The 12315-nt window shown below is 43.5% G+C and overlaps 1 protein-coding gene and 1 long non-coding RNA gene across 7 annotated transcripts in view; one reads left to right on the top strand and one right to left on the bottom strand.

The window, feature by feature from the left end:
* Positions 1-12315, bottom strand: part of LOC103350914 (uncharacterized) — a 71626-nt gene that overhangs the window by 26430 nt on the left and 32881 nt on the right. The gene's annotated exons all lie outside the window — the stretch shown is intronic.
* The window catches only part of EDARADD (EDAR associated via death domain), an 86989-nt gene that overhangs the window by 73506 nt on the left and 1168 nt on the right, over positions 1-12315 (top strand). Inside the window, exon 6 of one of the 5 annotated variants that reach the window (XM_089311647.1) lies at positions 2271-2442. The exons of the other annotated variants lie outside the window; for them this stretch is intronic. Within the exon in view, the coding sequence (XP_089167773.1) occupies positions 2271-2338 (68 nt within the window). The 3' untranslated portion in view covers positions 2339-2442. Of the gene's footprint in view, positions 1-2270; positions 2443-12315 lie in introns of those variants that run through there. 5 annotated transcript variants of the gene reach the window in all.

Here is a 12315-nt window from a genome sequence, read left to right as displayed (position 1 = left end):
CCTGTCACACTAATGTGACATGTTAGCAAAATAAAAACAAATAAAGAATTTTTGTAGGAATATATGTAAATCATCTTAGGAGTCCCTAAATCTATTCATCACTAATGAATAGAATAACTTTAATCAAACTTTTAGTTGTCTTCAAAAATTTTTACCTGTGTCAAAATGAAATGGCAGATTTTCAAAGAAAAGAAACTCCACTACAGTAGCAGGTCATATGATGGGACATTGTGGAGTCTCGCTTAAGGTAGTTCTTGAGAAAAGAAATTGTGTGGTTGGAGTCAATATCTTAGCACCTCTCATGGTGCTTGGCACCCAGGAACATTCAGATGTTTTGATTTGCTTTCCATAAACAAATGAAGGAGAGACATTTACTTAATGGCTTCACTCTCAGATAAACAACTGGCAAAAACAAATCAAATTATTTCGCCATTAAATGAGAGTAGTGACTTAAGTATGATTTATTTTATTCTGTTGTGCCTACAAACACCAACTTGGCACATGCCATGTGCCAGCACTCTGCTACAGACTTTACAAACAATAATGCTTTCTCATGACAGTCCTGTTCTTTTACTTCACCACACAGATGAGGTGACTGAGGCATCCCTTGGGCACACAGCAGTAGTAGGCTTCAAGGCCTGGACCTGGCCTGCAGCCACTCCCAACACCACACCAGCTGCCTTTCCCACCTGCTGTAAACATATCCCTGTGTAACACAAGCATTTAATGTTAAGTATACTATAGGATGGCCAAGTTCAGACCTCCCAATCAGATAGGGTCTTAAGTTGGGTCAGAGTCAAAGTCCATTCCCACTGCCTCAGAAATTCATCTCTGAGCCACTGAAACCCCTTCCACAAAAGCCTACTCTTTTCCATGGGTGAAATCCTGGGGCCTTAACTCATAACTTGGATTTTATTTAACTTTTGTGCTTTGAAACCCTTAGCTTTCTGCAATCCAATTCACAGGATTGATTAAAATAAGCCACGTGGGGAAAGTGGAGGGCACTGGGATGGAGTAGAATCTGTACAGGAGCAGGGAGGAAAGAGAAAGTACCTTTTGGAATCAGCTACTGCTGGACAAACAAGCATGCTTTGCAGAACTTTGGCATCCAGAAGCAAACCCTCCACATCTCTGGGGTGGAGCCCACAACATTCGTCCTGATGCCCTGGGTTCATACAGCAACAAGATTAGGTTCAGCTGAACCCAGTAAAGGAGCCATTGAAGTTTTACAATGTCTTTATACAAATTTTCAACAGGAAAACATTTGAGCATTAAAGGAAGAAGGCTCAGTCATATATTTATTTCAAAATTCTCCAAGTTGGAAGAACTCAGCACAGTGTGCCCAGTTTTTTTTGAAGCATCGCCCCTATATTTAAAAATTGAATGGCGGCTGGCATTGTGGCACAGCTGAGTAAGTCACTACCAATGATGCTGCAACCCATGTGAGCGCTGGATCAAGTCCTGGCAGTTCTGCTTCCAGTTCCCTACTACTGAAACTGGAAAAGCAGTAGAAGATGGCCCAAGAACTTGGACCTTTGCCACCCACTTGGGAGACCCAGATGGAGTTCTGGTCTCCTGGCTTCTGTGTGACCCAGACCTGGCTGTTGTAGCTATTTGGGGGATGAAGCAGCAGATAGAAGATTTCTCTCTGTGTGTGTAATTCTGCCTTTCAAATAAATAAATCTTGGGGCTGGCACTGTGGTGTAGTAAGTTAAGCATCTGCTTGTGGCACCAGCATCCCATAAGGGCATGAGTTCAAGTCCCAGCTGCTCCACTTCAGATCCGGCTGCCTGTGGTGGCCTGGGAAAGCAGTAAAAGATGGTCCAAGTGCTTGGGCCCCTGCACGTATGTGGGAGACCCAGAAGAAGCACCTGGCTCCTGGCTCCTGGCTCCTGGCTTGGGATTGGCCCAGCTCTGGATGTTCCAGTCATTTGGGGAGCAAACCAGCAGATGGAAGACCTCTCTCTCTCTGTCTCTCCCTCTCCCTGTCTGTAACTCTGCCTGTCAAGTAAATAAATAAATCTTTACAAATAAATAAATTAAAAAAAATTTTAAATAAAAATTGGGCAAATAATTGAAGAAAAGCCTGGCTCTGGCACTGCCTTCTCATGGTAGTGATACTACATGACTGCTCGCACTTGTCAGTTTTTCAAGGATGACCTGACAACACAGCTTTTGCATGATCTAAAACTAACTTCCCTATGGAAATGAATGTAAATAGGATTTTTGTATCTGCCAATTTGGTACATAAAGTGATACTCGGTTAACAGGTCTGTGTCGTCATTTTGAGCCACATGATTCAAATTCATGTCAAATAACTATGCTGGTTCGTTCATAGGTAAGAATTTCTTTTTCTTTTTTCATGTAAGTTTTGTTTGAGGGTAAAATTGAGGCCCAGCATAACTTACTTGCCTGGATTCACCCAATTTGTCAGTTAGACTCCCCAGTGAGGCCGCCAATGTGGTGTGTCCTTAAAAGGTGTTTGAGAGAGAGAAAATGAAATCATGTTGTTTTTCTCTGGTTAGAAGATCAAACACCCACCAAAAGCCCTTGGGTCAGTTTCGTAGGAGATAAAAGTAATTCTTCATTACTTTCTAGCTCATGGCATATAACTAACTGTGATAAATAATGTGGGTTGGGTGTATCATAACACTCCATGATTTATCAAAGTCAGAACCTAGCATTTTAAATATTTATTTCCAGCCACGTGGGAAACCACACAAAGAAAATAGCATGAATTTACACTCTTAATAAACATGACTGTATGTGACTCTGCTTTGACACATGTTGGTATTTTGCTGGCTCCAAATCTAAAAATTTATAGACACCTGGGTTAGGGTTTCTTTATTTCAGAACCACAATATGTTCCTATTTAAAGCTGCCAATATAAAATATTTACTGTTTGGCTGGCACCGTGGCTCACTAGGCTAATCCTCCACCTGCGGCGCCAGCACCCCAGGTTCTAGTCCTGGTTGGAGCGCCGGGTTCTGTCCCAGTTGCTCCTCTTCCAGCCCAGCTCTCTGCTGTGCCCCAGGAGTGCAGTGGAGGATGGCCCAAGTACTTGGGCCCTACACCTGCATGGGAGACCAGGAGGAAGCACCTGGCTCCTGGCTTCAGATCGGTAGATCCTGGCCCCATTGCTTGGCCAGCAAGTGAATTACATGATCTATATTTAAATATATATATATATATATTTACTGCTTAATTGACTTTGAATGAAGTCAAGGGCTAGTTATCCTGGGGAGTATCATTACAAAGGAGCTGGGAGCTAGAGTGGTCCTGGAGCTCATGGGAGGGAAACACCCACGTGGTAATGTGCAAGATAAAAGGGCACCTCCCCTGCAGGGAGAGACATTAATTCAATCTGTGATCCACTGCCAACATCCTGACTGGAGCCTTTTCTAGGCTCAACTAATCATGACCTTTGTGAATTCTGGATCTTGTTCCAATTCACAATTAACTGTTAATTGACGAGTATTTTATAACCTGCCAGCCCGAAGCATAAGAGTTGGAAATGGCACCATTGGATGTTAGCTGTCTCTTAACAGCGAATGTGCTTGCTTCCTGAACCCATCTCCAAAGTATAATGTAAGATGTGCAAGAAAGGATGAAGGGGAGGAGCTGCATAGGAAAGTTCATTCATCTGCTTTTGAGTCTGGGGAAACATCGTGTGTCTGAGGCTTCCTAATCACCCAACAGACATGGCATCTCTCAAAGAGAAGTGGCTCTGATTCCAAATCTGATTTTGGCAGGCCCTCCTAAGTACTTGCTCTCCTGGAGATGTCTTGAAGGCAGTGGTTTTCAACCCTGGCTGCACATTAGAAATTCCAGAGGGGCTTAAAAAAGTCCTGTGTTCCGCTTGCACCCCAGACTAAATTAAGGATCTTGATGGGTGGGACCCGACTTCTAGATTTTGTAAATTTCCCTTGCGGAGAGGGTGTTCCTTCCTGTGGTCCAAGTGAGAACCAACTGTGTTTCAAAGGGCTGTGGGCTATTATCCATCACCCACGGCTATTCATTGCCACGTGCTCCCCATATGCTAAGACAGGGCTTTAGCGGATTATCTCCTGTAATCCTCACAACCACCAAGTGAGATGGGTGTCATTATCCCTGTTCAGCGCTCCAGCAAGACGCGGGCTTAGCAGGCTCAGTAACCAGTTCTAGTCGCACATCTGCATGGCATTAACCATCTTAAGGGTCATTCTGTTTCTCCCTAGCAACTAGTAATCTTTCTTCTGCTATGGATATGCTCAGCAGTAAAAAAAAAAAAAAAAAAAAAAAAAAAAAAAGTGGCAATTGGCTTGAAAATTTCTAGATAGCTTTTCATGGCAGCTCAGTTTTCTGAATTGACTAATTTTTTTTTACTATATTTGACTTTTTGACAATTTTGACTATGCCACACTCTTTGTTCATTTGATTTATTCCCTAGATATCTACTGAGCACTTGCTTTGTGCTTGGCACGTGGTCATGACATTAAGCATCAAAATACTTTTCTTCCTGGACCTCCTATTCTAGTTGAGAGACAGCTTACACAAAATGTATCGATAATTTCTTGGGGGTGGGGGGGACGGAGTCCTTGAGGAAAGTAAACAAGAGTGCTGGAATTATGTCTGGCAAAGGGAGGGCACTAACTTAGCTTAGAAGAGGCATCAGCCCTGAACAGTGCAAAAGAGCCAGGTACTTGGAGATCTGAGGGAGGAGGCTCCCGAAAGAGGAACTCGGGAAGTCAGGCTCTGAGGCAGGACCACGCCTAGTGTTCTGGGGACAGGTATAGGCACTTGGAGCCGTAGAGGAGGTAAGCTGGAAGACTAGGATAGCCTCTTTTCTCCCAGGTCCTCAAAAAAAATTTATTGTTTCAAATAATATTTGCATAAAACTTGACTAAAAATGCTTTCTCATCATTTATCTCATTTAATCACAAGACACGGGAATTATGACCGTCACTGTTTTACAGATAAGGAATCCCAAGGGTATAGATGTTAAAGGCCCTGAGAAATCAAGTCTCGAGGAAGTTGGAGCACTGATGTTGGTGAATCCAATACAGATCCAGCCTCAGGATGATACAGGATTATGCCTGTCAAGGACTCTGCAGGGCTGTCAAAATAAATTAGGCAGTGCATAAACCACAGTGACTATGAGATGAGAAGCCCAGCCCTTCCTCTCTTGACAAATGCTTCCTTAGTTTGAGCCAATCCTCAGGCAAGACTTAGAGAAAACACATCTTTCAGAGTTTTGGCCTCTAAAATTAGAAGTCTCCCTAAATTAACAATGTGTTTCATCCTTGCTTTCTATCAGTGAACAGCATGGGACAAAAACCAAATTTGACTAATGATCACCCTAATTAATGGATAATCTATGTGACTTAAAAAAAATTTTTTTTAATTTATTTATTTGAAAGACAGAGTTAACAGAGTGAGGAGAGACAAGAGAGTTCTTCCATTTTCTGGTTCACTCCCCAAATGGCTGCAATGGCTGGAGCTGGGCCTATCCAAAGTCAGGAGCCAGGAGCTTCTTCCAAGTCTCCCACATGGGTACAGGGGCCCAAGGACTTGGCCCATCTTTTACTCCTTTCCCAGGTGCATTATCAGGGAGCTGGATCAGGTGTGGAGCAGCCGGGACTTGAAATGGTGCTCATATGGAATTCTGGCACTGCAAGATTGCAGCTTAACTCACTGCACCACAGTGCTGGCCCCTCTATATGACTTTTTATAGAGCATTAACCTTTTCTTAGTAACCCTCTCGTTTCCTCCCCCAACCTACTATTGACCCCTGTTTTGTATTTTAAGATCAGTTCTGTACAGTTTTCTACCAATACTTATTTACTGCCACTTGATACAAGCTATATTCTTTTACTTTTACTATAAATTCTTTCTATAGTTTCTGAAATTTATTAAATAACCAACAATAGCAAATCTATCTCGTAGATACAGGAGAAAGAACTGTTCTTATTCATTTGTTCATTTAGAAAATAATTTTAAGGATTTTTACTACACAGCATTTGAGAGACATCAAATAAGAGTTTTATTTCCCCTGTTTCTGATGAAGACTTCTTTGGTCCTAAGTCTGTCTCTTCCTTCCCCAAGGCATCATCCAGTCTATCCTTTCATGTACACTATTACATGATAGGTGTTTAAAGTGTGGTGGGGCAAAATGTATTTGACGGGGGGTGGGGAGGGACTTATTTCCCCTGTTCAGGCCCTACAGGGAGCTAATTATAGTTTATGATTTTAAAAGGCAGTTTCAGATTCACTGCGTTGGCAGTTCATGTAGATTCCAATTCAGTAAATGCTTTGTCATTGGTGTAATTGAAAACACCAAAAAGAAAACATCAGTACATAGGTTAGCACCTCATTTATTTTAAAATAAGCTGATAATGGTCAGTGTAAGTGTTCAAAGAAGTAAGAGCTTCTCACATTCTAGGTTTAAAGGAACTTTATTAATGTTTTTATTATTCTTTTTGAGATTAAATGAAAATGGATTTTCAAAGGTCAAACTAGAAAGAGACCTTCAAGACACCATTACATATAATTCTCGACTTAGAGGTTTAAATCCTACTTTGTTTTTCTATGGCATTTAATGTATATATTTAACATTATTATTATTATTATTTAGAGAGAGAGCTCCCATTTGTTGATTCACTCCTCGAGTGCCCACAACAGCCGGGCCAAGCCAGGCTGAAACCAGGAGCTAGGAACACAATCCAGGCCTCCCAAAGACAGACGGTCATCTGCTGCCTCTCAGGGTGTGCATTTGCAGGAATCTGGGTCAGAACTGGAGGCAGGACTTGAACCCAGGCACTTGATATAGGATGCAGGTGATTGTCGCTCCCCCTCTTCGTGGAGGAGCAACACTGAACCCTGCGCTGTTCTTTTCGTCTGCTCGGCCCTCCCCGGGTTTGCTGCTGGTTCTTCCCGGGTTGGCTACTATCCCTTCCACCTCCGTGGAAGGGCAGTTCCCCCTGGCCGCATTCCCCACTTCCGCAGGGGAGCGGCACACCGCCGGCCGGCTTTCTCGGGGGCTGCACGGGTTCCCTTAGATGTTCCCCATAGATGTTCCTGGTGCATGCCGTCTCTCTCCTCCTTTATAGTCCTCCTCCGCCAATCCCAACTCGGCTGCCCACACGCCGAGTACGCTGCTCTCCTCCAATCAGGAGCAAGTCCTACAGTTTATCAGTTGAACTGGAGGCAGCTGTGCGGAAGCTGTTTACTTCTCTCCCAACGCCACATTGTGGGAGAGCAGATGCATAAAATAAGTCTTAATTCGAGTAACTTAGTCTAGTCCGGATTGCTCCCCACAGTGATGACATTGGTGATGTGAACTGGCCCAGCCTCTATTTCTGAAAAGTGATCATCAGTAGCCTCAGACTTTTGGCCTAATCATCCTATAGCAAGTGAGATGATGAAAGATACAGTCAAAAATCCCATTGCAAGGCCTGCATTGCATCATCACCCTGATAGTTTATCCAAAATCCATAATTATATATATTTGCCAGATTTGCTATCCTGAGATTAGTTAGTGTTTCCTAAATTTAATTCCTCTTTTTTGAAAAGAAAATTTGGGGAATTGAGAGGTTCAGTTTGGCTGGAGCTCAGGTTATATTCAAGGAAGTAATGGGAAATAAGACAGAAGAAGAGCAAAGAGAACTTAGAGTAGAATGTGAGGTGTGAACTGGACAGATCCAGTGAAAAAGCCTTTAAGGACTCCAGGGAACTATATTTGTAAATAGGGGAGTCCAGGTATTTTTGGTGCATAGGGGAAGACATTTTAAATACTGTATTGATTAATTGAGTTGGATATATCATTGGGACATAAAGAGGAGCTTCCAGGGTAGCTGTTTGGCCTCGCCAGTTAAGAGGTCAGTGTCCCATATCAGAGTGCCTGCGTTCAGTCCCCACCTCTGGCTCCTAATTACAGTTTCCTACTGATGCAGAGCCAGAGAGGAAGCAGTAATGGTTCAGGTAATTGTGTTCCTGCCTCCCACAGGGAAGCTCTTGATTGAGTTTCTGGCTCCCATTGATCCAGCCCAGCAGCAACTATTGTGGGCATTTAGAGAGTGAACAGTGATTGGGAACTATATCTGTATGTCTAATTCTTTCTCCCTCTATCTCTCTGCATATATGTCTCTCTGCCTCAACTGGATTAATTAAATCTTTTAAAAAGAGGGGCTCCCAATAGTTATGGAGCCCAGAAGAGCTGATGGGCTAATGATTTATTTATTCACTCATGCATTCATTTATTCATTCAGTAAACATTGATAAAGCATTTACTGTGTGACAAGGGCTGTGCCAAGTCCTGCACAGGCAAAAAGAAAGGCCCCTGCATTCTAAGTGGAAGAACCATATAGAGAGTTGTTGGAGTGAAGGAGATCACCAAATGGAGAAAATGTGGAAGGGGAAACCTGAAGGCCAAGAACAGAACTACAGCACTCCCTTTCATTCCCAAGGACGTGGCTATGAGACAGGGCTGGGATCTCAGCACACCAAGCAGACAAGGGCATGGACGTGGCCAAGACCTGAAAGTGCTTGGCTATTAGAAGAAACCCTCAGGGAGGACGTAGCTTGCAGTGTAGTATTCAGTATCCAAAGGGGCAGAGAAGTCTTGGACTGGCTCCAGAGGCAGCCAGATCCTGGGGTAATATTAGCAGCAACAGGAGTCCAGGTGGTCTGCTAAGGCAGGTGGGGATCTGCTTCCCTGTTGTGGATTTTTCTGCTCAGTCATAACTGGACTCAGGCAAGTATTTGGGGTATAGGGAACCAGGTCCAGTCTCCATGAGGTTTGGTGGGAACTAGGCAGGGTCAGATGTTGCTCAAAGGCAAAGAAGATGCTGAAGAAGAATGTGCTGGAGCATTGGAGGCAGCAGGTTTTGAATTCTCATTCTAGAAGTTTAATAGTGAATAAAAGAGGCCGGCGCCACGGCTCACTAGGCTAATCCTCCGCCTGCGGCACCGGCACACCGGGTTCTAGTCCCGGTTGGGGTACTGGATTCTGTCCCGGACACTCCTCTTCCTGTCCAGCTCTCTGCTGTGGCCCGGGAGTGCAGTGGAGGATGGCCCAAGTCCTTGGGTCCTACAGGAGAAGCACCTGGCTCCTGGCTTTGAATCAGCGCGGTGCGCCGGCCACAGCAGCCATTGGGGGGTGAACCAACAGAAAAGGAAGACCTTTCTCTCTGTCTCTCTCTCTCACTGTCCACTCTGCCTGTCAAAAAAATAAAATAAAAATTTTAAAAATGAAAAAAAATTTAAAAAATAGTGAATAAAAGAAGAAAAAGATAAAATGGCTTCTGAATGTTATTAAACTACAAGAAGGTAGTTTACAGTTGTTCTTATGTTTTAGGATAGAGGACAGGTGTACATATTGGCAGACAAAGGGGAGAGAATCAGTAAAGATGGGTAGCTGAGATGAGAAGAAAGAAAGAAGATTATTTAGTGATGCAAATCATAGGGGGAGGCAGGGAGACTCTCAAAGGTGTGACCATAGCTTGGCACAGAGATTGACTGCTCCACTGAAAAGTCTTCTCTATGCTAAGCTAAACAAGACATTTGTAATGTAATCTGTTTTAATTGTCACAGAAACGTAACACTAGAAGAGAAAGTTTGGAAAATAGAAACATAATCATACTATATTAACACAAAAGTTATTATTTTTGCACATTTCATTCCATGGTAAAATCAACCTGAGTTTTCACATAGTTCTAACCACAGAATACATATAATCTTTATATCTTATATTTTTCACATATAGCCATTTTCTAGGCTGCTCTGTAGTCTAATATTTCATGAACTAATATACTAATTTATTTTACTAGTCTCCTTATTCTAGACATCTAATTTTTTAAAGATTTATTTATTTATTTGAAAGGCAGAGTTAGAGGCAGAGGTAGAGAGAGAGAGGTCTTCCATCCACTGGTTCACTCCCCAAGTGGCCTCAAAGGCCCATGCTGGCCCGATCTGAAGCCAGGATCCAAGAGCTTCTTCTGAGTCTCCTGTGCAGGTGCAGGGGCCCAGTGACTTGGGCCATCCTCTACTGCTTTCCCAGGCCATAGCAGAGAGCTGAATCAGAAGTGGAGCAGCTGGGACTCAAACCGGTGCCCATATAGGATGCCAGCACTGTAGGCAGTGGTGGCTTTACCCGCTATGCCACAGCGCCAGCCCCAACATCTGATTTTTAAAATGATAATATAAATAATGCTGCACTAAAAGTGGTCACATAGATATATATTCTGGGTTACCTCTTTAGGTTAGACTCCCATAAGTCACATTTATAAGTCAAAGAGGATGAACACAATTTTTACAGCTCTTACTTTGTTACCATTTCATTTATCCAAGCCTCAGAATTGCTGGTTCGCAAATTTAGCATAACCAAAGTGACTCCCTCTGGTCAAATTCTTGTTTTTTAAGATTTATGTATTTATTTATTTGAAATGCAAAGTTAACAGAGAGAGAGCGAGAGACAGAGAAAGAGAGATCTTCCATCTGCTGGTTCAAACCCCCAAATAGCTGCAGTGGCCAGGCCTGGGCCAGGCCAAAGCAAAGAGCCTGGAACTCTATCTGGGTCTCTCATGTAGGTGGCAAGGTTCCAGGTACTTGGGGCATCCTCTGCTGCTATCCCAAGTACATTATCCAGGAGCTGGATTGGAAATGGAGCAGCCTGGACTCTAACCAGTGCTCATACTGGATGCTGGCATCACAAGCAGCAGCTTAACCCATTGTGCTGGCCTCTGGCCAAATTCTTTATTTTCCTTAACTGAAAAGGCCATGACTCAATGTAATGTCATCTATAATGAAGGTCATCATAACTTTCCCTGGAATTTTCCAAGCCAGTGATCTCTTTGGCTGTTAAAATCCAAAATCAAGGGGAGGCATTTGGCCTAGTGATTAAGCTACTGGTTGGAAAGTTCACATCCCATATCAGAGTGCCTTGGCTCAAGGCCCCATTCCATTCCTGATTCCAGCTTCCTACAAATGCACACCCTGGGAGGCATCAGGTGATGGATAATTTACTTGGTCCTCTCCCTCATGTGGGAAACCTGGACTGAGTTCTCTGCTCCTTGATTTGGCCTGGCTCAGCCCTAACTGTAGTGGGCATTTGGAAAGTGAACTAGTATATGGGAGATCTCTCCCTCCCCCACCTTCTCTCTTTCTCTCTCTCTTTCTCTTTCCCCCTTCTTCTCTCCTCCCCTCCTTCTTTCCCTCTCTTCCTCTCTGCTTTTCAAATAAATAATATTTTTTAAAATCCAAATTTAGAAGATACATGAGATTCAGCATGGTTGCAGAATTTGAACTGCTTAATTTACCATGTTGTATAGATGCTGCATAATACTGTATTTTAAATGACTTGCCAGCACCTCTTACCTACTAACTTCATCCTTCTACTAACATACCTCCAAGTAGTAAAATGAGGCTAAAGATGACTGGGTGTCAGAGACTGCCCTCCCTCCCGGGAAGGAGTGTGCTCACCCTGGTGAGGCACAGCTCAGAAGCCTGCTGCTGTCCTCTAACTGTTTCATCTCACTGCACATACCCCAGGCTGTTGGCTCCACTTCAAAGGGAGCCCAAGGGTGAAGAAAACACAGATAAAGGCATAGGGATGATAACATGGCCATAAATTTTAAAAGTAAGTCTTCTGGCACTATCAATTATCACTCCTTTTCAAATATGCATATGGCATGGATATTCCAGTTTTGGGTTTTTTTTTTTTAAGGACCTTTTAAAGAATTGTACAATCCTTTACACCCTAACACATTGTGTCTGGTATTAAAAAGCTGTCAGGAGGTAAGTGTTGTGATGCAGTAAGTTAAGCCCCTGCTTGGGATGCCTGTGTCACATAGCAGAGTGCCGTTTTGAGTCCTGGCTTCGCTGCTTCCTGCTAATGTGCCAGGAAAGCAGAAGATGATGGCCCAAGTTCTTAGGTTCTTGCCTTTCATATGGAAGACCCAGGTGGAGTTCCTGGCTCCTGGGTTTGGCCTGGCCCAGCTCTGGCTGTTGCAAGCATTCGGGGAGTGAGCCAGTGCATGGAAGATAACTGTCTGTTTCTATGTGTGTGTGTATTTGTGAATGTTGCTCTGCCTTTCTAGTAAAAATAAATAAACAACATAAAAGCTATCAGAGCTGACTGGTAACTTGGAAGGGGCAAGGGTTGAGGATGCCTTTGTGAGCTATTTGTGGGCTCTACAGAGTCTGGCCCCATCTAGAGCACATCTGGTGATCTGCTCACAGAGACGGCTCCCTTCCTTGGAGGCCCTGTTAGAGCTCTATTGCTCAAAGCCCTCATTCTAGCCATTGCATGCTGTAAGACACAGTTGGCCAGCGCCACCG

Source organism: Oryctolagus cuniculus, chromosome 13 (assembly GCF_051225735.1).
Source record: "Oryctolagus cuniculus isolate XC-2025 breed Fujian yellow rabbit chromosome 13, ASM5122573v1, whole genome shotgun sequence".
Lineage (NCBI taxonomy): Eukaryota > Metazoa > Chordata > Mammalia > Lagomorpha > Leporidae > Oryctolagus > Oryctolagus cuniculus.
This window is presented reverse-complemented; position numbering and strand designations above follow the sequence as displayed.